The sequence below is a fragment of the Echinops telfairi genome, unplaced genomic scaffold (genome assembly GCF_000313985.2).
Source record: "Echinops telfairi isolate 266 unplaced genomic scaffold, ASM31398v2 ScPeMD7_7424;HRSCAF=8462, whole genome shotgun sequence".
NCBI classification, from domain to species: Eukaryota; Metazoa; Chordata; class Mammalia; order Afrosoricida; family Tenrecidae; genus Echinops; species Echinops telfairi.
Genome location: NW_022111324.1, coordinates 29,625,445 through 29,653,132, shown reverse-complemented (window position 1 = coordinate 29,653,132; position 27,688 = coordinate 29,625,445). Strand labels below are relative to the sequence as shown.

The 27,688-nt window shown below is 39.6% G+C and overlaps 1 protein-coding gene across 1 annotated transcript in view; it reads right to left on the bottom strand.

Moving 5' to 3' along the window:
* Nucleotides 1-20,327: 20,327 nt before the first annotated feature.
* The window catches only part of PLA2G4A (phospholipase A2 group IVA), a 166,463-nt gene continuing 159,102 nt past the window's right edge, over nt 20,328-27,688 (bottom strand). Inside the window, exon 18 of the mRNA XM_004706661.2 lies at nt 20,328-20,827. Within this exon, the coding sequence (XP_004706718.1) occupies nt 20,696-20,827 (132 nt within the window). The 3' untranslated portion in view covers nt 20,328-20,695. The remainder of the gene's footprint in view (nt 20,828-27,688) is intronic.

Here is a 27,688-nt window from a genome sequence, read left to right as displayed (position 1 = left end):
CCTATGAACTGCACTTCAAAAAGTGTCTGGCATATTATAATTGCTTGATAAGTGTTTTCTGTCTTTACTGTTATTTTTATTATTGTTATCTATTTTCTAGACAGGAACGATAAAAGAGAGATCTTCCCATAAGTAGCACTTGTTTGGCAATTATTTCAGCATCATTAAATGAAATGCCACTTGAACTACTAAGGAAAAATTTTAAAACTATAATTATTCTATTTCTTTAACTATTCCCCCCCACACACTAGCTGCTAAGGTTATGTCAACTACACTTACAGTGCTTGTTTATTGACCAAGAGGATGCTAATCTAATCATGATTATTCTGAAGTTAGACAATAAATAATTACTCTATGTCACTGAGCATTTTTTAAAATTTAAATAGGATTTACAAATATTGACATGATTAATTAAAGAATAAAATTTTGTCATTTTAAGATAAGGTTATTTATAACGACCTACAATTTGGCTAATGCAAATTATAATTCTGCAATCCAATTTTGTCTTGCTTGAATCATTCATTCTGATGGTAGTGAATGCTAAAGGAAAAACGGAACATGAATTGCTTATGAGAATGAATTCAGATGGGATCATTGGATTTTAAAACTGAGAGAGGACTTGGAAATCATATCGCTTACACCAGAGAAGCCAAGTGGCACATCTTCAGGAAGAGAAATTAGTGTCACCTGCATATGACATTGACATTCTAAAAACCCAACCCAAAGGTATAGCAGATTTCTTATAATGTATGTTGCTGAGATCCTAGGGGCAAAAACATTTCTCCTCTAAATCTCCCTCTAGAGTAAACAAGAAGTTGAAACAAATACCAAAGAGGCATATATTGTATCTAATGAAATGTAACTTCCTTCATGCAGCTTAGCTGGCCCTTGGGAGTTGATTGTAAACTTATTGACAACTGGTACCCCACTCTCACTACCTTCAAGAGCCATTGCACGACCATACTGCCTCCCACACACCTGACCTGCTTTATTGTCTTTCACAATTGTCTGATTGATACAGCTTGTTTATGCTTGACTGTTAGCTGGAAGGTTGGCAGTTTGAACCCACTCATGAAAGACTTTAAAGAGATTTGTGTATTTGAGGCTAGGTTCTCTATAGAAGCAAAATCCTTGTGTATAATATATGTATAGGTAGAGAGGAACTGATACATAAAAAATGTTGATACTGTTGTGAAAGCAAGCAAATCTAAATGCATTTTAAATCACATATCAGGCTGTAGTCATCTCCTAACTCATGAAGTTAAAAGGTCTGAGGAACCCAAGACGGGTAAAAAGGTGACTGACTGGTGACTGGAGAGACAAATGAATCCAAGGTCAACAGGTCAGGTTTTGCCTGCTGTGGTGAATTAAGCCAAGCTCGGTAGACTGTTTGGCAGGCCCTAATAATTCCCAGAATCAGCATGCAACATGATAGGCTATTGACTCTAGTCTCAAGAACTAGAGGTTGAGGAGACAAATGCAGGATTCAGATCCAACAACAGCAAAGAAACTATCCCACAGCATCTGCTTATATTGGATGTAGGCCACATCCCTAAAGCAATTAAATATGAAATTACTACCCAGCCTGCATACCGCTGGGTATGTTATAAATTCCATAGTGTTCCCTGGTATATGAGATGTTGTCACAGGGTGTCAGAATATATATAGTTCATATATTGGCCTTTCCTTCTGGGTGACATGTTTTTTTGAGGCCTTTCCTCCTGGAAAAATATCTCATCCGGGAAGCAAGTATCATTTATGATGATGAGACCTGGCTTGCCAAGATACAGTGAAATGATAGTCCCAACCTTTGAGTCATCCTGGAACAAAAGTTCTTTGGTCAAGGAACCAAATATCCCTGGAAAGATGTCACCAGACCAACTCAGACGACATTAGAATTCAAGAGGTGTGATAAGGCATATCCTATCACAAATCATAACCCCACTGTAAAGGTGAAACTGAGGTACAAGGAGGCAGACAGACATAACTGACAGGACAAGGGAGAGCAGAAGCAGAAATAGCTTTATTGGGAGGAAGCTCCCTGACGTGGTTCCATGACCTAGGCCCACAGGTCAGGGAAGTCGTGCTCAGCAGCTGGGGGCACGGGTTTTTAAAGGGGTGGTGAGGAATGTTGGCAATTATGGTAATTATCATATGTGGTCTGGAAACTCCGAGAATTGCTAGTCAACTCCCGGTGGTTATCTTTTTTTTTTTTTTCCCGGTGGTTATCTTATCTGGTGCCGTCTGCTGCTGACCTTCTGGGGTGTGCAGGGAAGCATGTTCAGGGCCCTTCAGCTTGGTCCAAACAGGGCTGCCTCATTCAGACCCAGCTCAAACTTTCTGGGCAGTGACAAGGAGGGAATGGGAGAGCCTGATTTGAATTAGTTATGCTGTGGGTGACCTTGTCTGCTCTGTCACTTCCCCATGTTCCAGGGGGAACTATCAACTTGATGTCCTTCATATTTCTCACACTGTAATCTTTTACCATGAACACATTCGCTTCTTTCTCATCAACTTCTCGGCAAACAACTTTCCATAACTCATTTATTCCTTATAATCCCTTCGTGCCTGGTCCTTCTGTTGGGAAGAGACATTTTAAATAAGTTAGGAGCCTCCTAAAACCTTACTTTTGGTCTCATAGAATCCCTACTCCTTCTCCTTCTTTCACCCAACCTGGAAAAATGGCCCCACCAAATGGCCACCTCGTTGCTTCCCGATGTTAACCATCATACAATGCCTCCTTTCTAACAACCTCATTACTCCTACCCACTCTCCCTGCAACACTCCAATCTTACAAGTAAGAAACCAAATGGTACTTATCGCTTAGTCCAAGACCTACGCCTCATTAATGAAGCTGTTATCCCCATAAACCCGGTAGTTCCCAACCCCTATACTCTTTTGTTGCACATTCCCCCCTCCACCACACCTTTTTCACCACCCCCCTTAACCCAGCTTGTCAGCATTCGTTTGGCTTTACCTGCAGCCCCTCCTAAAACAGTTCTAAAGCAGACACAGCCCAACTCCCTTAACTTCTCTCTCCCTCCAAGAAAACACTTATCTCATTCCGCTGCTATCTGTTTAAGCCTCTGCCCCCACCCCCACGACTCAGAGTTTAACTCTAAATAAACACTAAGTCATAAAGAACCTCCGACCACTGACTTTGCAGTGAACAAATACTTTACATTAGATCCCCAATTTTTCCCTTATAACTAAACCATTAAACACCTGGAGAGTGGTCCCAGCAGCCTTTATGCAATGCAGCAGAAGCGACTCCCAACAGACCTTTAACCCTTTGCTGACAATTAATGCAATTTTCATTTCAGTGAATGTTTAAGTCTAGATGGAAACAGTAAGGTTCAGAAGGTCATAATTAGAAAAAGAGTTGGATGACATTATAGAATGTCTGGCTGTGCCAGAATGTGAAGAAATTTGAAAGTTACAGAAAGCTGTTTGCCGAGAAGTTGATGAGATAGAAGTGAATGTGTTCATGGTAAGAAAGATTACAGTGTCAGAAATGTGAAGGACATCAAGCTGATAGTTCCCCGGGAACATGGGGAAGTGACAGAGCAGACAAGGTTGCCCGCAGCCTAACTAATTCAAATCAGCTTCTCCCATCCTCTTCTTGTCACTGCCCAATGCCCAACTATAGCTAATCTGTTATTTCAAAAATCAGGCTGAGGATAACTTTTCTCTGCATGGAATTTGAAGACTGTTAATCCTACTCACACTCATTGGTGCAAACTCACTCATTTGTGTTCATGCGTCCACATGCCCACATCTGCACACTCGCCCATTAGGGCACAGCATACTCCAAACACAAAACTTTAACAAACAACTCCAGCTGGCCATAAGCTCCACCTCAAAGTCTCTCACCTCCTTGAAGCAACAACTTACATCCCTGGATCAGGTAACCCTTCAAAACTGTCATGCATTAAATCTGCTAACAGCTAACAAAAGGGTATGTACACTATATCAATAAGTCAAAATAAGTTAAATAAAATGTTAAGTCAGTCCGCAACATGGCCAAAAAAATTTAAAAACATCATTGGGGCACCACAAGCCCTTCCTTGTGGTTTCAAAGTCCTGTCATGACTTGGATCATGTGCCTTGTAAGACCTCTGATAATAATCTGTGTACTATTACTTTTAGCTCTGTGTTTGTTTAAATTTTTGCAGGAATTAATGAAAAATATCTCCAACCTGACCTTCAGTCAACTTCTCCACTCTTACAGTCCACTGCCAAACCAGGCCCCCTAACTTCCAACTATTAATCCCCGCCTTCTTTGCCCTACCTATCTCAGCAGGAAGTAGTTAAGACAGAACACATCACCTATTGCCACTATTAAGAAGTTTGGAATATTTGGGTCAGGTCTGAACTAGGCAGCCCTGTTTGGACTAAGCTGAAGCACATCAGGACCCTGCACATGGTTCCCCATACATCCCAAAGTTCAGCAGACGGAGGCGCCAGATAAGATGACTAGTGAAACCGGATGCTCTGGGTTCAAAGAAAGCCACAAGGAGTCGGTTGACAAGCAATTCTCGGAGTTTCCAGACTCCATATGCTAATTGCCATACATTCCTCACCACTCCTTTAAAAACCCGTGCCCCCAGCTGCTGAGCATGACTTCCCTGACCTGTTGTTCTACGTTATGGAACCTTGTCCGGGAGCTTCCCCCCTAATAAAGCTATTTCTGTTTCTGCTCTCCCTTGTCCTGTCAGTTATGTCTGTCCGTCTCCCTGTACCCCAGTTTCACATTTACACCCACCTTAATGCATATTCATGACCATTCCTGGGAAATCTGTCACGTATTCATAATCCCCTCAATTTACTTCCTGATGTACATGTTTAAAAAGGCAAGCTTCTATTTTCCAGGAGCTAGTCTTGGGGACTCTAGTAGAGGTTTGTTCCTAGCTTAATCCACCTGCTCACTTTCACCCAGTCTCTATGCATTTAAGCTAGGCCGAGTGAGTTTTGGTTTGGCAACAATTGCATAAGGGCTGTAACTTGAGTCTTATTCTACCTTAACCTCCTCCCCTTATGGAGGCTTACAGCTGATTGGCTGTGATTACACTGGGCTAAGTCAAGTCATGGGGGATAACCAGGTATTAACTGCCAAACCTCTGATACTCCTGGACCAGTCAAGTTAGTACAAAACTAACTATCACATGGCAATCTCTTTCCATAGAGATCACAGCCAAGATAACCTGTGGAGTACCTCTACTCTGCAGTACATGGGGTTGCCATGAGTCAGAATTGGCATGATGGCAATTGGCTTTGTGGATTTTTATTCAAAGCACTTTAGATAGGTATAGTTATTCACTTGTTTTCTAGAGATTTGGCTGAATAGTTGGTTAGTTTATTTCCTATTTATCCTAGGAGAATATGCACCTCATAAAGGTAGGGGCTTCAGTTTTCTGGATCACCACTGCATCACAGTGCTTAGGAAAGTACGTGGTGCACTGTAGCTAGTCATCAACAATAACTCCACATTGCCCCACACCCTAGAAGGAATGCATAACTTATACTTCAGTGTTTAACCCGGAAAATTGATTTGAAGCCTCAAGGAAAGAGAGACTTTCTGGCTACACAATGTGTAAATGTGATGTAGGTTGGCCACGATTGTTAGTGGCAAGCTCTTGGGAAAATGTAGAACAAGAAATATTCTGAGAAATATCTGAGTAATCAAGAGATGGAGAGAAATTATGACATGTTTTGAAACTCTGATCTGACCTCGTCTGAACCCAGCCGGACTCATTCCCAGTTGCACAAGTCCCCAAATTCTTTCAGTTCCTCTTATTCAAGATCTGATTTTGTCATTTTCAAATGAGAATCCCAATAATGGAGATTACAGTGAGGATAATTGTGGAACGACAGGCCTGATTTGTGTTCTTACTGGTTTGGAAGAGGTGGTTCTGAGAGGTCTGTTGGTTGTCTTCTTTTTTTTTTTAATTAAAAAAGAATAACCACAAAAAGAACAATTATTAATTACAAGGAGGATTTATTTATTACAGAGGGAATGCCTGGAGCAATCAATTTCTGGCAAATGTTTCCCATGGCTTTGCATATTTCAGGTCATTAACAAAAGCTGCTGTAATTTGCACAAAAAGAATATCCATTTTGTTGCCAATAACTCATTTTCATAAATTAGTCCCCAATTATGTTGAATTTGGGGAGACATGTGGGTTTAGAGCTGGAGGATAGCACAGGTGCTATGTATGCAATGATAACTCCATTGAGGAGGAGTCTGGCCAGGTGAACCACATATTGCATGCAGAAGCTGGTGTGGCTGCCCCTGTGGTGTGTGCATGTGTTGGTCATTTGTTTGTTCTTTCTAGGCAAAATAATGAAAAAACGTTGAAAGTTAGAAACAATACATCTTGCAAAAAATAAAACGTTAACATTAAACTCGAAAGATTTCTCAACCTTGAATGATTCCACAGCAGGGCAAGAATGCTCTTTATTTTCTACATAAAGTCTGTCCATGACATAATTTAAAACACTTTTTTCAAAACTCCTCTCATGTCCATAACTCAAAGAGCTTGATAACCTATGTGAGTCAAGTCCTCTTCTGGGAATGGAAAGCACGTGACGTCATCAAAGTTATAATTAGGTTGATAGTACAAATCAATGGCATAGCAGGAAGAACTCAACAGCTTCCAAAAGTAAGGGAGCAATATAACAGAGAGAAGGGTGTTTCCATGTGCTTTTTGTGCTTTAGAGATTAACGCAAACATCATCAACAAGAGGTGAAGGAGAAAGGCCCTGCTGCTGAAGGGACCAAAGAACACAAAAGCAAAGACGTGTGAGAAAGCATGACAGAGACGGTGAGCTGGACCTGAATTGTAAGAGCTGTAAATGCCATGGGACGAAAGAGGGGAGGGGAGGCTAACTAAAAAGGTAGAAACTAGATACAGCAGGCATGTGGGCTTCTCTAGAGTTCCAATTGCTTTTGTGAAGTAGATGAAGAGCCATTAAACACTTTAGAAAAGAATTACAATCACATTTTCATGTTTGTAAAGATATCACAATAGCAATGTCAAGGCTACATTGAGAGAGTGTGAAATTAGATTTACAAGTCTTGTGAGATTCCGAGTTTTCTGGTGTCTTGTGCTCTGATCAACCTAGTGTTTCTTCTAAGATGGCTACTATCTGACCTGTTCATTTTTCTAGGGATGCTTGCTTATGGTCAATATGGTCATGTATTGTTCTGTTAACTTTGCTCCATTATGGTTTCCTATAACTGATAAATGTTATCATTATTTCCTTTAGGTCTTTCAAAAAGCAGGGTTCTCTAGAAAAATAAAACCGAAGAAGTGTACATATACATTTAATTCTAAGAGAGATTGACTTCAAAATAATGCCCCAAACCATTACGGAGGCTGGCAAGTCCCAACCTCCTTGGTCAGGCAGCAAGCTGAATAGTTCTCTTAATTTATGTCACTAAAAAGGCTAACATATGGAAAATCTCCATGTTGGCCAGCAAGCTGCTGGCTGAAGGGGTTGTGGGAGCTGCAGGTCTGGGACTGGATGAAAGTTTCTCTAAGAGCAGAATGCCAGACAACAAAATGAAGGACAGAGAGAGAACAAAGTTTACCAGAGTATACCACAGTCACAAGGATATTCCCATTCTAATTGATTGGCTACTTACATCAGATCACAAAATGGAGACTAATTATGAAATGCCTGACTAATGACTAAGAGTCATAGCCTAACCCATGGATACATAACATTAACTATCACAACATTTCATAATGTTCAATGAATTGACAAATGAGTGGCAAGATGTTATACAATTACTAATACCCAAAGCAAGAATTAATTACAAGAGAGCTTAACTGAAGAAACTCAGGGAACCACTCGGTGATGAAATCGATATTTCTTCTGGGGATGCATGAATCCTAAAAGCTACTCTGAAGGCACAGATGTGGGTTCAGCTCTGCAGAGAAAATTTTAAAGTCTGGTGAGGAAACAGTATTTGGACTTGGTCCGGAAAACAAACCAGGTGGGAAAAATGTAGAAAGGAGTTGTAAGTGAGAACCACACAATTATCAGAGCATTGTGAAAAACCCACAGATGGATGTTTAGGGAAGGAGTGGGAGGAAAGCAGGCTAAAATGTTTGCTGGACCATGGGTGTGAAGGGCTTCAAAGCCAACCCATGCTTCGTCCTCATTTTCAATTTTGAGCTTTTGTGTTTATCAGATGATTTATAGCATTACTCAGAATAGAGTAAGGGGAAATTGGCTCACTTTAAAATAGTAGGGGAAAGGAATTGTTATTAAAAACTGGTTTGAAAAAAAAAACTGGTTTGTTTAGAGCAAGCAAAACACTCGAGAGGTGCGGGCAATAGCACACATGATACAGTTCAGAACGTGGTAATAATTAAAACCCTACCAAAAACCACTGTCCAGGCAGCCACCTAATCTTACACTTCATTATTTATTTTCATAAATTAAGAATGAGGGTACTTATTTAAAATATAAACAAGACAGAACTGGAGGTGCTGAATTAGGAAACATCAGAAAGCCATGTTTTGTATATAATCTGTCCAAAAAAAATGGAGGACTCCTTTCCATTCCTTTCCTATTTAAAGAGTTGCAATACTGAAAGTTCTATGAGCAAAATATTGAACAATTCTGAAAAGATCAAAAGAAGGAGGTAAGAATACAGGGTCACTATATCAAAAAAATTAGTCGACATTTGATTACACCAAGTGGTAGCATAGAACAAGAATCCAGAAGGAAGAAGTCCATTCTGCTCTGGAGGCATGAACCAAAAATAAATCATAGTGCTTCATACATGGTACCAGGAATACCATTTGCATTATTTCGATATGCAGGTGAAGTCCTGGAAGCATTCATTCATTTTTGTCAAAAAATTTGGAAGACAGCTACCTGCTCAATGAAGTGGAAAAGATCCATAATTATACCCATTGAAAAGAAAACTGACTTAGCTGAATGAGGACATTACCAAACAATATGATGCGCATCACATACAACTAAAATCTTGACGCTGATCGTTCCATAATGGTTGTGGCAATGCATAGACAGGGAGATGCTATAAATCCAAGTTGGATTCAGAAGCAGATGTGGAACCAGGAATATCTATCATTGCTGATGACAGATGGATTTTGGCTCAAGCTGAGAATACTTGGGGAGGGAGAGTAATGCTAACTCTTGTTTTATTGCCCATAGATAGTACTGAGAAGATAGTAATTCCAGAACACTTTATTGTGCTCATGAGGAATCCATACATAGACCAAAAGGCAGTCACTCAAAGAGAACAATGCAAAATTGAATGGTTTAAAATCAGAAAAGATGTGTGTCAGGGTTGCATCCTTTCAGTATGATGTACACTGATCTAAACAAAGGAGAATGTTGCATCAGGATTGTAGGAAGTCTTATTAGCAACCTGCAATATGCAGCTGACACAAGTTGCTTGCTGTAAATGAGGGCTTGAAGCCCTTGCTGACGACGATCAAGAGTTGCAGCCTTCAGTACAGATTATAACTCGATGCAAAGGGAAAAATATTCCCAACTAGACTAATAGATAACATCATGATAAAGGAGGAACGTTTGAAGTGGTCAAGGATTTCATTTTGCTGGAATACATAATCAATGGTCATGGAAGTAACAGTTAAGAAATCAAAGATTCGTTGACTGGGAAACAGCTGCTGCACAAGACCTCTTCAAAGTTGAAGAGCAAGCATGTCGGTTTAATAACTAAGGTGCACCCGAACCAAGCCATGGTATTTTTCACTGTCAAGCCTGGGACACTTGGATATTGAATAAAGAAGACTGAAGCAGATTAATGAATTTGAATTATGGTACTGGTGAAGAATATTGAAAATACCATGAACTTCCAAAAGAACAAATAAACCTGCAAAGCCAGATACTTCTTAGAAGCAAGGATGGCAAGGCTTCTTCTCATATACTCTGGATATGTTGTCAGGAGAGGCCAGTCCCTGGAGAAGAACATCATGCTTGATACAGTAAAGGAGCAGCCAAAATGAGGAAGGCCCTGGACAAAACAGATTGACACAATGACTGCAGCAATGAGCTCCAACATAACAAGAATGTTGAGGACAGTACAGGACCCAGCAGTGCTTTGCTCTGTTGTTGAGGGGGTCTGTATGCATCAGAACAGACTGGAAGGCACCTAACAACAACAAGTGTAACAAAGCCATCTAAATTACGTCCCCTTATTTCTTGCATCCATGTACCTTATATAGTTAGCCCTAGCCTCACTTTCGGCAAGCTCAGTGTTTCAGACCCACCAGCTGCTCAACAGGAAACAAATGAGGCTTTCTTTTCCTGGAAAGATTTAGACCCAGAAACCTGGCATTGCTAGGAATCCGAATAGACTTGATGGAGGTGGGAACATGTGAGTAACTATTAAGCCAGATCAAATAGACCCACTACGACGCGTGGTGGCCAATGTGTGTCAGAGTAGAGCCATGTTCCACAGGACATTTGATGGCTGATTTTTCAGAAGCAGATCACTAGGCTCTCTCTTGAATCTCTGGGTGAACTGGAACCTCCAACCTTTAGACCAGCTGCTTAACACGTTGACCACATCACCACCTGGGACTCTGTCAAGAACTACAGTGATGAAGAACTCATCTACATTATGAATTTTATTCCATTTATGGATAAATATAACTAGTACAAATGCTCTTCCTGTTTGGAGAGACACAAATCTCTTTTACTGGTGTCATCTCCCATGTCAATTCAACCAGGCCTTATGACTGGTCCAGAGCAGAGTGCTCAGCAGAATGTAAAACTGTATCAAAATTCTCCAAAAGGATCAAGGTTCAATAGTTCTGACTGCCAGGGATGTTGGAAGGGGGAGTCACAATTTACATGCTATGCACACATTTTTTTTTTCTTTTCCAACTGGAGACTAATTGAAAACAGCTAAAACTCTAAAGAAAATTGGTGGATCTGTGGGCTAAGCATTGGGTTGTAGGAAGTCTTATTAACAACCTGCAATATGCAGATGATCCCATGGTTGCCAGTTCAAACCTCCCAGCTACTCTGCAGGAGGAAGATGAGGCTTTTTTCTCCTATAAAAAAGAGACTGGTTCAGCATGAGTTGGTGATTAACTCAATGATAGTGGGTTTGGTTTTGTGGTATAACAACTTTACCACTTGTGTCTTCAGTGGGTCCCAGGAAGGCACACAGCACAGAAAAAATATTAAAGTCCTTTGAGTAGATTCCAGACATTGTTTCTAGCTTATGAATCATTTGCCTTTGGACTTCCTCCAATCCTGATGCTGTATTATTCTTCATATATTCCAGTTTCTTGGAATACTTGCTCAGCACACAGATTGAATAAGTACAGCATAAGGCTACAACCCTGACACACACCTTTTCTGACATTAAACCACATGGCATTCCTTTATTTGGTTCAATGGTTGCCTCCTGATGCATTGATAGTTCTTTATGAGCATAATTAAATGTTCTAGAATTCTCTGTCTTTGCCACGTTTTGTTATAATCTACATAGTTATAATCTACATAGTGAAATGCCTTTGCATAGTCAATAAAACACAAGTAACATAATTCTAATATCCTATGATCCATATGTCATCACCAGTAATAACCTTCATTCCATGTTCTCTTCTGAATCTGAGTTGGATTTCTGGCAGCTCCCTGTAAATGTACTACTGCAACCATTTTTATTTATGGACAATGCTTACCTTAAAATTATGATGGCATATTTACCATTTCCTTTCCCATTGCCTTGGTAGGCCATTGAATATTAATGTAGGGTTTTCCATCTACCCTTGTAAAATTTAATCATATAAGCTTATTTCAGTTTATCAAAAAAATTATGAGAACACTCTGAGGCTTTAGGGTTCATAACATATTATAAGCAAATAGATTGATAAAAAATCATAGATCAATGTTAAAATGCAATGAGAGGTAAAGCATTCACAGTGAAACTGTAATATGCTCATTGCAGAAGAGACCGTTACTCCTACAACTATTTAAAATCTTACCCAGTTTTAAAAATACAACCCAAGTCGATTATCCATAAAAATTGCTTTAATTACCCTAGTTTTAGGAGTCACTTCACAGCAGTTTTAAGGCACATAATTTTTTGCACTTGTCAGTTCAAATTTCATTTCCTTTTATCCCTCCCTTTCAATCATTTGTAAACTTCTTGACATAATTAAGCCTAAAGTGCCTTACATGGTGTCTTATATCAGGTTATGTATAAAGAAAATTATATATAAATTCTTATCCAAATTAGTTGTTGAGAAAGTACTAGCGTATTTGGTACACACACACACACACACACACACACACACACACACACACACACATGGTAATTCCTGCCAGAATATAGCAGGAATAAAAGTTAGAAAATGTAGTAACTTAAGGTGAAATTTTGATCTCTGGGAGCACTTTAGCGCAGAAGTATATCACAGAAGTGTTCCGTTTTTAAATGACTCCACATATCTGCTTCAATATCATTAGGTGTCATAAATTAGGTATCATCTCATAGTGGCTCTATGTGTTAGTCTGAGTAATTTAGAGAAACAAATCCACAGAAACTCATATGTATAAGAGAGTTTTATTTAAAGCGTAAGTTCACCTCAAGAAAACATCGCAACCCAGTGCTGTGCAAGCCCACAAGTCCAACATTAACCCATATATCCAACACCAATCCACAAAACCCCCTTCCATCACACAGAACACACACAATGATGCCAACTGCAGGAAGAAAGTCGAATCAGTGAATTTGTAAGCATCTCAGTGCTGGCAGGGGTATCCACATGGCTGCTACAGCACCCAGGGCTGCATCAGGGTAGGCCCATGTGGCTTCTCCTCAGGGATGTCTTGCAGGAAGTGAGCCTTGCCAGCTGAAGCAGGAAATTGGCTAAGGCAGGTGCACCCTGGTCCGACCATCACAAAGCAAGAGACCTGAGAACTAGAAAAGCGAGGCTCACTGAGCCATTTACCTCTCCTCCCTTCAATTAACCCCACATGTGTTTATAGGCTAAGTTGGCACAACAAACTTTAACTATCTCACCCTACATATGACAGAAGTAAAAACTGACCAGCCCTACGCCATCCTCAAAATTACGTTTGGGCCCATTGTTGCATCCACTATGTAAATCCATCTTGTTGAGAGCCTTCTATTTTGCTGCCCCTTTACTTAGCCAACTACGATGTCTTTACCAGGTATTATTTTCTCCCGACAATGTGTACGAGAGACTAAACCTTTCCATCTGGCTTCTGAGGAGAATTCTGACTCAACTACAACCAAACCAGATTGGTTTGTTCTCGTGGCAGTCCGTGGCACTTTCACAGTGCTTCGCCGGCACCATAACTCAAATGTATGTATTCTTCTTCAGTCTATCTCATTCAATGTCCAATTTTGATATGCATATGAGGTGATCAAAAATACTTGGGCTTGGGTCAGGTGCATCTTAATAAACAAGGTGACATCCTTGCTTTTCAACACTTTAAAGGGTCCTGTGCATCGTATTGACACAATACAATACATAATTTGATCTCTGGACTATTGCTTCTATGAACATTGATTGTGGATCCAAGCCAGACAAAATCATTGACAACTTCAATCTTTTCTTCATTTGCCATGACATTTAGTATGATTGATCTAGTTGTGAATGTGTTTGTTTTCTTTGCATTGAGTTGTAATTCATATTGAAGGGTGCAATGCTTGATCTTCATCAAATGCTTCAAATTCTCCTCATTTTTGGCTTGGGAGATTATATCATCTGCATGTTGCAAGCCTTCTTCCAATCCTGATACAACATTCCTCTTTATACAGGCCAGCTTCCCAGAATATTACCATACAGATTGAATAGGTATGGTGAAAAGATATAACACAGACGAACACCTTTCTTGATTTTAAGCCAAGCAGTATTCCTGTGTTCTGTTTGTATGATTGCCTCTTGATCCATGCACAGGTTCTGCATGAGCACAATGACTTGTTCTGGAATTCACATTATTCTCAAGGCTATCCATAGTTTGTTATAGTTGATTGCCTTTTCATCGTCAATAAATGACAAGTAAACAGCTTTCTGGTATTCTCTTCTAGCCAAGATCCCAGCAATGATATCCCTTGTTTTATGTGCTCTTCTTAATCAAGAATAAATTTCTTGCAGCAACCTGGCGATGTATGCTGCAACCATTGTTAAATGATCCTCGGCAATATTTTACTTGCATGTGATATTAATGATATTGCTCTACAATTTGCACATTTTGTTGGGTCACTGTTCATTGGAAAGGGTACAATATGGATCTCTTCTAGTAGTTGTTCAGGTATCTCTTCCAAATTTCTTGGCATACATAAGAGCATGCTTCCAGCGTGTCATAAGCTTCTTGAAACATTTCAGTTGATATTTTGTCAATTCCTGAAGTCTTGCTTTTGGCTAATGCCTTTACTGCCCCTTGGAATTTGTTCTCTAATAGCACAGGTTCAAGATGATATGCTCTCTTGAAATGATTGAATGTCAACTAGTTCCATTTTGTATAGTGACTGTATATTCTACCCATCTTCTTTCGATGCTTCTGGGATAAGTTTATATTTTTCTCATAGAATCTTTCAATCTTGCAACTCAAGGCTTGAATTTTTTCATGAGTTCTTTCCATTTCAGACACGTTGAGCATATACTTCCATTTTGGTTTTCTAACTGTATGCATACTTAATTATAATTCTTTACTTTGTTTTTTACATGTAAGATTTTGCATATTTCATTATAATTCTTTACATTGTCTTCTCAAGCTGCCTTTGACGTTTTCTGTTCAACTCTTTGATGTCATCGTTTCTTCCATTTGCCTTAGCTACACTACAATTAAGAGCAAGTTTAAGATTCGTCTAACAGTCACTTTGATATTTTCTTTTAACTTCTGGCTTTTTAATGACCCTGTTAATGATTTCTTCATATCTGATGTTCTTGATGTCATCCCACAGCTTATCACCTCTTCTCATTAGTGTTCAATGTGTCACATCTGTTCTTGAGATGTTCTGCATATTTAGGTGGAAAATACGCAAGGTCATAGTTTATCTCTTGTAAACTTGTTTTAATTTTTTCAGCTTCAACCTGGATTTACGTATAAGTAATTGGTGGTCTCCTCCACAGTAGGTTTTACCTGCTGATATTGAGTTTCTCCACTATCTATTCCCACAATTGTCGTCAATTTGTCAATTTGATTTTTGTGTTTTCCCTGTGGAGAAGTCCATGAGCATAGTCACCATTTGTGTTGTTGAAAAAGGTATTTTCAATGAACAAGTCACTGGTCTCGCAACATATTATTGTGTGATCTCCAGCTTCATTTCTATCACTAAAACCACATTTTCCAAGTACTGTTCCTTTCTCTTTCTTTTCAACTTCTGCATTCTAATCATCAATAATTATCAATGAACCTTGATTGCATGTTTGATCAATTACAGATTGAAGACATTGGTAAAATTCTTCAATTTCTTCATCACTGCATTTATTGATTGGTGGATAAATTTGAATAATAGATGTATTGACTTGATTTTCTTGTATGCTGGTAAACATAACCCTATTACAGACAGCATTTTACTTCAAGATAGATCTTGCAATGTCCTTTTTGATGATGAATATGAGTTTCATTTCATTCTTAATGACTTCCAATTTCCCCAGATTCATACTTCCTACATTCCAAGTTCTAATTAGTAATAGATATTTGCAGCTGTTTCATCATTTTGAGCCATGTTGCATTAGCAAATGAAGGTCCCAAAGCTTTACTCCACCTATGCCATTGTGGTCAACTCTACTGTGAGAAGTCAGCTCTTCATCAGGCAATTTTGAGTGCCTTCCAAGCTGAGTTCCTGGCACTAAATCATTTTCTGGCACTATCTCTAACAATGTTCTTCAGGATCTGACAATATTCAATTTCTATTCATCCTATGGTAGGGGTGGGGGCATGGCAAAGAGCAAAAGACAAAGAAATAGACCTTATATAAGGAGCTCTGATTCTGAACCTAACAACCCCATGGTAACTGAAATCACAATAATCGAAATCGCAATAATCGAAAGCACACAATAATCAAAGGCAAGTCTATACTGGATCAATCTTGGTCAGTCTTCTTGGATTTCCTTCATGATCAACTGCTCTCTCTTTTTATTTAGCTACACACCCAGTATGGTATCAGCAGTGTAAAATGTTACATGGAAAGTTATTCCATTTTCTATTTGCTGAATAAATAAATATTACCTCTAAAGAGGCTTAGCATGTATAAACCTGAAGGAACTGAAAAAAATTCAAGCCTTGTGTTGCAATATTGAAAGGGTCTATGAGCTAATATTTAATGATGCAGGAATTATCTCAAGAAGATGGAAAGAAGACATAGTGTCATTGTGCCAAAGTCAAAGTCAGTCAACTCAATTGTGGTTGGAAGGGGTGCCAACCCCGCACCACTAATCATGGGTTCGATAGGTACAATTGTATGGTTAAAATAGATAAATATTGTATTAAAGTCATAGAGAGCATGAGAGACAAGAGAGATTGCAATAATGGAGTCAGACACATTTCATGGTAGCATGCTCACCTCATCTCCACTTGGTAGTCCACGTGGAAAGAAGGGGAAGGGAATGAGGACAAGGGGAAAGGGAATGGGGGAGTCAGGATGGGAGAGAAGTGGGGGAGCCGACAAGGGAGGAGTCAAAAGAGAGCTCTTTATTGCTACCCCAGGCCTATATACCTTTGGGGGGAGTGCAAGCCCACTAATTACAGGTAAAGACATACATCACAGGAAGGGTCGTACTATAGGTAATACAGTAATGGAAGGGGGTGGTCTAGGTATAGACACGCAATAAGGAGAGGAGGGATTGGGGGTATACATGTGGCAAGACGGGCGGATCCTAGATTCAGGATGGCAGCCTAGCTTTGGATGTCACTGAGCGAGTTTGACCTGTTCCCTGGCACCATAATCAGTAGAGTGTAAACTGCACCTACAGGAACCAAATCAATGACTGCAGGCCTCTAGAGAGAAGTAGCCCATTGTCCTCAACAGCAGGGAGTGGGGCCACTGTGTGGTGGGACTAGACAGTCCTCTGGCAACTGACTGCCTTCAGGGAGGATGTCTCTAAGCATCTGACCTCGACCCATATGCTAACAAAAAGCCACTAATGTTTGGCATGTCTTTGGGGGAGACAAAGCTAGGGACAAGTCTCTTTATAATCCCACACTCAATGTAATGAAAACCAGATCCTCTCAAATGGACCAGTAGGTCACATCATGATAAATGGAGAAAAGACAGAAGTGGTAAAGGTTTTCATTTTGCATGGGAAAAGATATTATTGTTGGTAATGTAGAGGGTAGCAAAAGAAGGTAGGGCCCTTAAAAAAGAAAGAGGACCATAGTGGCTGTCACAATGGACTGACACATGGAACTTGCAGTGTTTAATTGTTGTGCATGGTGTTTCTATAGAGCAGAAATGACTGCACTGCACCTATCAACAGAAAAGCCATCTAAACAAATTACATATACTTTTCCTGGAGAAATAGAATCAAAATTTTAAATTATAAATTCAAAATTTGAATTTTATTGAAAAGTGACTCTGAGCCTGCCTTGGAAACCATGTAATAGTTCACAAAAATAATAACGAAAAGCATGGTATTTCTCTCTTCATGCTAATGTGTTTCTTGTTCTTGTTTAGGTCCAGTCAGTTCCGGCTCTCAGCAACCCCATGTATCGCAAAGTGAAACACTGTCCAATCTTGTGCCATCCCAAAGTGCTCTTGTGTCTGGCTGCTGCCACTGTGTAAACCCTTCTTGTTGAGGACCTTCCTCTTTTTCGGCTGCCCCACTACTTATTCAAGGAAGATATCTGTCTCCAGAGACTGGTCTTTCCTGATAGCATGCTCAAAGTTTTGCCATTCTTGCTTCTAAAGAGAATTCTAGCTATAATTCTTCCAAGAGAGATCCAATTTGTTCTTTTATCAGTCCATGGTATTTTCAATATTGTTCACCAGCACCGTAATTCAAAAGCATCCATTCTTCTTTCATCTTCTTTTTTCAATGTCCGATTTTCACATGACTATGAGGCAATAGAAAATACCATGACTTGCGTCAGGCTCACTTTGGTCCCAAAGCCACACTTGATTCTCAACCCTTTAATGAGTCTTGTTCAGCAGATTTACCCAATGCAATGTGGCATTTGATGTCCGGACTGCAGCTTCCATGAGCATTGATTGTATAGCCAAGCAAGACAAAATTCTTTACACATTTATCTTTTCTAAGCTTAACATACTGGTTTTCCTGTGTGGAATTTGGTTTTCTTTGCACTGAGTTATTGTTGATATTGATGGTTATAGACCTTGCTGTTTATCAGTAAGTGCTTCAAATCCTCCTCAGGTTCAACAAATAAAATTGTGATAAGCCTTCATCCAATCCTGAGGCTGCATTCTTGTTCAGAGACTCTAATTTATCTGACTGTTTGCTCAACATACAGAGTGAATAAGTATATTGAGAAGATGAAACCCTGATGAACATCATTTCTGATTTGAAACCATGCAGTGTGCCCATGTTCTACTTGCACAACTGCTTTTCAGTTCATGTACAGATTCTGCGTGAGAATAAAGTAGTGTTCTGGGATTCAAATTTTTATCAAGCCTATCCATAGTTTGTTATGATTCACAGAGTTGAATGCCTTAGCATAGTCAATTAGTCAATTAATCATAAGTGAAAATCTTTCTGGTATTTTCTGACTAGAGCAAAGGTCGATCAGACATCAGCATCGATATTCCTTATTTCATGTCCTCTTCTGAATCCATCCTGAACCTCTGGCAGTTCCCTGCTAATGTACGGTTGCAACCACTGATGGATAAACTTCAGCGCAATTTTACTTATATGTAATACTAATGATATTATTCTATGATCTGAGCATTCTGTTGGGTCACCAAAGAAATGAATCGAGTACAATTATGGATCTCTTCCAGTAAATGTCAAATTTCTTGGCATAAACCACTGAGAGCGCCCAGTGCTTCATCGATTTGATGAACCATTCCAATCGGTATTCCATCAATTCCTGGTGCCTTATTTTGGGCTAATGCTTTCGGTGTCTCTTGAACTTCTTCCTTCATTACATCAATTCTTGCTCTTATGCTACCTCTTGCCGTTATATGACATTGACTATTGACTGGTTCTTTTTGGTACACTGACTCTGTATTCTTTCCATCTTGTGTGATGCTTCCTGCATTGTTCAGTATTTTACCTAGAGAAACTTTCCATATTGTAACTAAAGGCTTGATTTATTTTTCTTGAGTTCTTTCAGTTTAAGATATGTTCAGCATGTTTTTCCTTTTTTATTTCCCAATTTCAGGTCTTTGTCCATGCCACTTGTGATGAACAAATCGTTGGTTTTGCAAAATGCTATCATGTAATCTCCAGCTTCATTTCTATCTTCAAGTCTACATTTTCCAAATACTGTTCTTTCCACTTTGTTTCTAACGTTTGCATTCCAAATGCCAATAATTATCAGTGCATCTTGACTGCATGTTTGATCAATTTCAGACAGGAGACATTGGTATAATTCTTCAACTTCATTACTATCTTTGATGGTCTTGGATAAATTTGACTAATAGTTGTATTGATAGGATTTCCTTGAATGAGGATAGATCAATCCTATCAGAGCCAGCACTGTACTTCAACATAGATCATGAATTTTTTTAAAATAATGAATGAAAGCTATTCCTCTCAATTATTTCATTCCCAGCTTAGTAAACCATATGATTTTCTGATTCAAAATGGACAGTGCCCGTCTATTTCAGCTCACTAGTACCTATAATGTCCACTTGAGTATGTTCCATTTCAAGTTTTTCAACTTCCGATTTTCCTTGATTCATACTTTGTACGTTCCAAGTTCTGATCATTAATAGAAATCTGCTACTGTTTCTTTTCATTTTGAATGGTTTCCCACCAGCACTTGAAGGTCCTTAAGGCTTTATTCCCACACGCTTTACTCCATCCCTGCCATTATGGTCAATTCTGCTTTGAGAAGGCAGTCCTTTCTCAATCTTACTGTGAGTGACTTCCAATCTGAGGGGCTCCGCTTCTGGCACTATCTCCGACAACGCTCTACTTCTATTCATGAGGTTTTGAAGAGTTTCTATTCTGTCCATAATGTTCTCAGTGGCTAATTTCTCAGCAGTGGACAGCCTATTCCTTCTTCATAGTCTGTTCTTCGTCTGGAAGCTGTTCACTGTGGTGACCAGCTGACATTATTGGGAGCATGGCGTCCAGCACCACAGCAATCCCTACGCCACCGCGGCATGACACACGGACAGACACGTGCTAGAATTTTGTTTATAGGTTGGTTTATTTCATATATGTATACATATAAATAAGAAATAGTGTTGTCTCATAGCATGAATAAATCTAGTCAGTGAATAGCATTCACAACGATGCAGTCTTACTGAGATTGAACTGTTAAATATCTTAAAAAGATATTTTTAACAGGAGCACACATAAAATAGCTAGTAAGTAATGTTTAAAAATACAGCATATATTTCTACATCAGGAGCTGATGGAAATTGTAGTTAAGAATATTTTGTGCATAGTCAACATCATCTCAAATCAGCCAGTATCTTATGATCAGTACTACTGTCTGTACCATGCTTCAAATCCAGTTGTCAAGGAATTTCAGACTGCCTCCACATCAGAAATGCCTGCCTGTTCCCGTGCACAAACTATGCTGTGGGTTTGTCTAGAAACTCCTTATTGAAGAATCGCCTTGCCTCAACGCTACTGAGTGAAACGGAGCAACGAGATGGATGTTGTCTTCTATATTCAATGCTTTCAACAATGGCCTTCTTTATCACCTGCAAACAGAAGCAGAGATGTGTGTCGGCACTACATGAATTCATTGAAACATGTATTTCGTCAAAACAAAAATAGAATCGATCCTTTCCTTACAGCATTCCTTTTGAAAGAAAGAAAAGTCTGAGTTATACATACACCACCGTGGTCAACAGGCCACGTAGTCAGTGCCCCTTCCTTTATTCCATGGGGAAAGAAGCATTCTGCAAGATTTACAGATTTTACACTGATAAAATTGGAATACAAAGTATTTATAACCTGGTAAAGTAAATGTAGAAAGTGATACTAGGGAAGAAATCATTACAACATTTGTAGTATATATTCTTTACAAGTAGGACCACAAATTTCCATCCAGTTAATTCTGAGTCATGGCAATTTCATATGCTTTAGAGTAGAACTGTGCTCCATTGGGTTTGGATGGCTGAAAGCCATAAGAAACAGATTGCAAGGACTACATTCAAGATGCCTCTGGCTGGATTAGAACCATTAATATCTTGATTATCCTTAGGCAAGTCTACCGCATTTGCACTACTCATAAACCCAACCCCAATGCTGTCAGGTTGATTCTAACCCATCGCTACTGAATAGGGATTTTGAAACCGTAAGTCTTCACAGGAGTAGATAGTCTCATCTTTCTCCCACAGAGCAGTTAGCGGGTTGGAACAGCTAACCTTGCAGCTCTCAGCCCAATACCTGACCCGCCGCTGCAGTAGGGCTTCTTGCATGTCTAATAAGCCTGGCATGGAGTTTATTCTAACAATAGAAAGGGATTTGTGAGACTACAGATCTTTCCTGCGACAGGCAGCCTCATCTTCCTTCCATGGCTAGTGGGCTTGAACCGCCGTGCATTTGACGAAGCTCAGGAAGTAAAACGTTTACCTCGGCCTAGAAGTCCCGAGATGGTAACCGTGTTAACACGCTTAGATGCTAGCAGAAAGATTGGAAGTCTGAATCTACTCAGCTATTTCAGAAGACGTGGAAATCTCCTTCTGGAAAATTGACTAAGAAACATTCTAGGTGGTGTGGTCCTGGGCTGACCTAAGTTGAGTGACTGTGAATTGGAGTCCACAACAGCTCATTTCAGTGAAGGCAGAAGGGATTGCTGAGAGATGCTGCTTCTTTACCCAACTACAGCGATAAAACATGGTGTCCTTTACCTCAGAAGAGCAGTGATTTTATCGATTAAAAAAATTTATGATCATATTTTTATGATCAATGATTGAAAAAATATATTTTACGATCATATTCTTTATCCAGGTTGAAATGGGTGGTGAGCAGAAGACAATGCAGGTGACTAGGAACTCTTGGAATCAACTTGGTAGCAATGGGTTTGGCTTTGGGATTGGGTTCCTAATGTGAAATTAACCTGGTTAGGATTTGGGGGGGGGGGGAGGAAATTTGGTGGAAGGCGTTATTACAGAGCAAAGAGAATGGTCTCTGTGGACTGGTCATGTCATTCTCATGGCTCTCCTGCTAGTTTTAGAACCTGTACGGTTTAGAAGACTCCATTTCCTGAGTTTGTAGGATTTCGTCTAGCAGTGAGAGACACCAACAGACAAGGCTGGCGCACAGTGTTTCTCCAGGGTTCCCTCTATTCTCGTAACCCCGGAGACTGCGGAGAAACATTGGGGTAGTATCATTTCAGTCCTCTGACCTGGGGAGAAATCCTTGGAGAGTCCAAGTCATTCAGGACCTTATGGCATCATGCCACCCAGAGCTGGATGGAAACAGGTGCACAGAAGAGTCTCCATTTCCACACCTAAGCTCCCTGGGTCAATCGTGGACCCATGCATGGGGAGAGGAGTGTGCTCGTGTGGGTGTGGCTTGACTTAGGTCAGGTCCTCTGGGCAGGCCCCTCCAATCTTTCAATAGGGCTCTCTATTCTTTAAGCAACAGTCTTTGACAAAGATAAATTCCTCACAGGAATGTGATACTCTAACACGCTTCATTGTTTTATAGGGACTTCAAAAAGTTCCTAGAAAAATTCTACTAACTTTTCATTCCATCCTCCCATGAACTCTTTTGAATCCCCATTTTACACGATTGTTTTTTGGGGAAAAAATACACTCAAACTTGACTGATTGTTTTGTGAGAAGTAGAAATGCTTGTGGACACCATAATTCCCATGACTGAAGAAACATAATTAATCTAAACATGACAAAGAGGCTTTGGACCTAGGGAGGTCACGTCATCAAGGGACTGTAAGTGTAGTAATTTGAGATGGAACAGAATTAGCTCAAAATATTGATATTGTTTACCTGGGAATAATAATACTGTCCTGATCTTGGGCTCTGTGGGGACGGCAGTCATCTATCACTTAATTGCATGATGGGTAGCATATTGGAAACATTCCATAACTAGTATCAGCCACTACTGTTATTTTTAAACTGACCATATATTATGATAATTTGGAGATTTAAATTAGTTGTGAATCTATATAGCTACTAGAGAGAAACATACTACCAATAACCAAGAGTAGTTTGCCTTATAATATAGGTTGGAAAACCAAGCCTGCTATCAATTGTACTATTAAATTTTGTTTTAATATTTTCCCCTAACTTTTTAGAAATACGCGTTCAAGTTAGTTGTTCCTTTTCCAAAACAATATGAGCAAAATCAGTCCTCATCATTAAGAAGTACCCAATAAAAGCAAAAAATCACATATTTAATTTTCTGAACACATATAACATTCTAATCAATTAAAAGAACACCGAACAACTTAGATGATAATTATTATGCCAATTATTTTTGTAATAAATCCATTAGCACAGACAACCATCAATATCTTTAACTACATTATTTCCCATAATTGGACCTTGGCGAAGTTCCTAGAAGCAGAAAATTCTAATAAAGAAAATGAATATTTACATTGATAATGCCTTGAAAAACCCAAATAGATGCAGGGAGGATGCGTAGATTCAGCCACTAGGTGGCAGGATAACACTGTGAAACTGTTAACCAGGTTTTCTGGTGTGTGTGTTTTTTTAGCGTACTTACAGGTCTCAGTACTTCCTGTGAACTAAGGATGCTCCTGGGATGTGAGCAGATGTTAAAACTTAATGCTACCTTACTTGCTAAATCCAAACCTTTTGACATGGCACAGCTAGACATGTTCTAAATTAGTAGGATTCCAAATCCAAAATGAATCTTTGGATTTTTGTATTAAATTATTTTAAATAGTACTTTTAAAATCTAACTTCCTTATTCATCTCCTCAGAAATTCATTGAGATTCCAAATCCCTTCCATCACTGTTACCCTATTAATAGCCATTACATCTCAACCCCCTCCATCCCCATGGCCTGTCTCTGTCTGGTCAAAGTCATCTTTCACCTGAATTATTGAAATAGCCTTCTAATTGTGTATTTGAATTCCTGAAACTTTTGGAAGGCAAAGAATACATTGAAAATAACCAAACAAATGTGTAAAATGTGATCTTCTCTCAGGAAAGGAGCAAATTTGAAGATGTAAAATTGTAAGTCATCCACAAGCAAATACGGAGTTTTCGCACTAGAAAAAAAAATGTTTTAAGTCCAAGAGAAAGTTTATGGGACATTTTGAGAGTTAAGTAGGTAGTAAAATAGTAGTAAAAGAGGAAAAAATGCCAGTATAGGAAAATAAAAGATAATTAAGTCAAATTACTATGTGTTAAGAATCTAGTGGTGTAGACACAGGCACCTTACTAGTCTTGTCTTCTCTTATGCCAGCACCAAGAACATGAACGATGCACATCAAATATTTGCAAATTAATGAATTCAGAGCACATACTTATAGGTGTTGAATTAAACATGATAAGGTTAAGTTCATGAGGAGGGTGACACCTTAGTGCAATCTTTGAGAATGAAATAGGTTTTTTATTAGCTAGGGTTTTCAATAAGAAAACCCCACACGAAGTTGAAGATGGAAGAGTGGGGCACATATAGGAGACATCTGCGGGGCTGGCCTGCCTGGAAAGGAGACTAGACTGCGAAGGTCAGCAACTCAAACCTACCCACTGCTCTCCAGGAGAACGAGGCAGCATTTTACTCTGTGAAGATTGACAGGCGAGGATATATATCCACAGGGACAGCTCTACTCAGGACGATAGGGGAGCTAGGAGTTCGAATGGACTGCGCTGCAGTGAGTTGAAATTTTTACGGAAGTAAACTCTGAAAAACAGGTGGTTCTAATTTTAGAGAGACTGAGAAAAGACCTGAAGTTATATCTCAGCTCCCCTACATAATTGTGTGACATCCAGGGATCTGCCCAAATAAGCCCGTTTCCTCATCTGTAAATAAAAACACGACCCTGCTGGTGTTGTGGTTATGTGCGGACCGGCAGCTTGCAGCCAGCGGTAGGCAGCTCTACGGGAAAGACTGGGCTTTCTACGCCCATCAACAGCTACAGGCGGGAAACCCAGCACCGGGCCCTGTGAGTCGGCATTGACTGGATGTCAGTGATCTGGTTTTGGTGTTTGGACCCGTGGGTTGGTTTTGAAACAAATATTTTAGGAGAAAATATTTGTCTGATACTATGAATTCGAATGTTTTCTTGCTTTATCTGTTTGTTCATTGCTGTATCTGTTTCTTAGTTCAGTGCCTGCATTAGTGGAACCTCAATAAAGGTGTTGAATCGAAGAATAATTAAAATAGAAAGAGATTACAAACAATATTTAATATGGATTAATGTAGACCTAGAATACACATGCTTAGGCCATAGTGAATAACAAAGAGCTTCTCAATTCCTTTTAAAAGGTATAAATACACATATATACCTAGATACTCTTATCATAGAAATTAGGTAATAGTAAATGGAAAGCAAAAAGTACCTATATTTCTGAATGAAAGTGCCCGAATTGCTCCTTGGTTACACATTTGGCTACTAACTGAAAGGTTAGAGCTTCGAACCGACCAGTTCCTAACTGGGGAAAACACATGGTAGTCAGCGGCTACACGGATTTGCAGCCTGTGAACCCTTTCGGACAGCTCTATCCCATCCTACAGGTCTCAACTAAGTCAGCAGCAGGTAGAGGGCAGACGTGTTGTTTTACTGGAGGTTTTTATTTCTGAGTTTGTACTTCCTTATTTTAATTGGCATCTAATATTTAACAATTCCTAGAATTAGATAAGAATCCTAGAATTCATTATTGTGCACCACAAAACCAAATATATACAACTCACTGCCCCAACTTGGTTCTAACGCATAGAGTAACTGCATTAGACGAGAAAGGCCGATCGTTCTTTCTTGGAGCAGCTAGAAGTTTCGAACTGCTAGCCTTGTAGTTAGTATGAATTCTGCTTTCCTCATTATTTCCCTTCCCCAGTGAGGAAAGCAGAATCCATACATGTTAACCAACAGGTCCACGATCATCTAGATAATGCTCAGCACAGCAAAGTTTTGAACATCAATTTCTGTCTCAATCCAAAGCCCGGGCACCTCCCACGTACCACAAATCCTCCAAGGTAAGTGACCAGAGAAGGTCTTCAAAAAAAGAACGAAATACTGCCAGTGTGAACGCGCTGACGCGATATTCCGTGAGAGGGCATTTGGCAAGACTGAGTACACGCAGGCATCCAGTGCGCATGAGCAAGGCTGGCTGCTGTCACGAAATGAGGAGAAGCAGAGCCGAAGTCCTTACAGATGAGTTGGAATTTGGCTTAAACAACACAGACCAACTCGGAACTCCTGGGGTAAGGAAACAGCCAGGCACAGGTGACCTTTCCAGAGTAAAGATTCAAGCTGGAAGGTGGATGGTTGAGAAGTTGCCTTCAGCCGTGGCTGTACCACACAGAAGCAGTGCCCACAGAGATGGTCCATTAAATGGCTTCTCATTTGAAGCGTTCAGCCCCATCCATGGCAGACAAACATGTGCTGAAGTGTAAATGCGCATCCTGCTCTATCCAAACAGTGAGGGAACGATTTAGCTTGTGGTCGAGCCTACTACATTATTCCGTATCCTAGTCTCCACAAAGCTGTGTACTTCTCACCTTTTAAAAGTCAATGGCAAAAGAACAAATATTATATGAGATGATTATTATGAGCAAGCCAATAAAAATTTTTCAGACGAAAAGAAACATTCCTTGATGGTCCCCCGGGATGGGAGGGAAAATAAAATAGAAGTGTTGATGCTGATAGAAAGTGTTTTCTTGATTTGGGAGACAAGAAGAAAGAAAGAAAATGGTAATGGGCACAAAGGCTGGACAGGATTTGAGAGACTAACATGTCTGCGCACAGAGAGCAACCACTGGAGCCCCTAAATCTAAATGGTGATGCAATTTAGGAGAAAGATTAAATTCATCCCCTCAAATAATTCTCACTGCCTACTCAGACAGCATATATAAATGTCTATGTTTTCACTTCTGTGCATTTTCAAAAGTCTTGGGGTGTGTCAGTCAGAGGCCTGCAGGGGTACAGGCTATTGACACGCATAGACACATGTATAGATGTCCATTCATTGAGCAGCTTTTATTTGCAGGACCCTGACAGCAGTGGTTGGGTTCAAAAACCACCTCAAGATCAAATGCTTTTATTTAATATTAGAAAATCAGAATAAAATCCATTATTGATAGTAAAAAAAAGATTAAATGCTTATAACTGCATTATGAAAGGAATGGTTCGCTTTGCTTCCGAGATGATGAAATTCAGCTACACTACATTAAGTGTCTTTGTCTAAGCTAAACATATGACCCATCTGGGATGTAAACATGGCAAAAAGCCCAGAAGCTTGCCTCTTCATGTTCCTTTCACCGAATGCCTGAAAAGGTAGACGGTACCATCACACATAGCTTGATTAAAGGTTTATAAGCAACCGGTATTTGTTGAGTTGCAAGTCAAAACAGTTATTTTAAAATAAATTTTACTTTTGACCATGCTTTCATATTTTGAT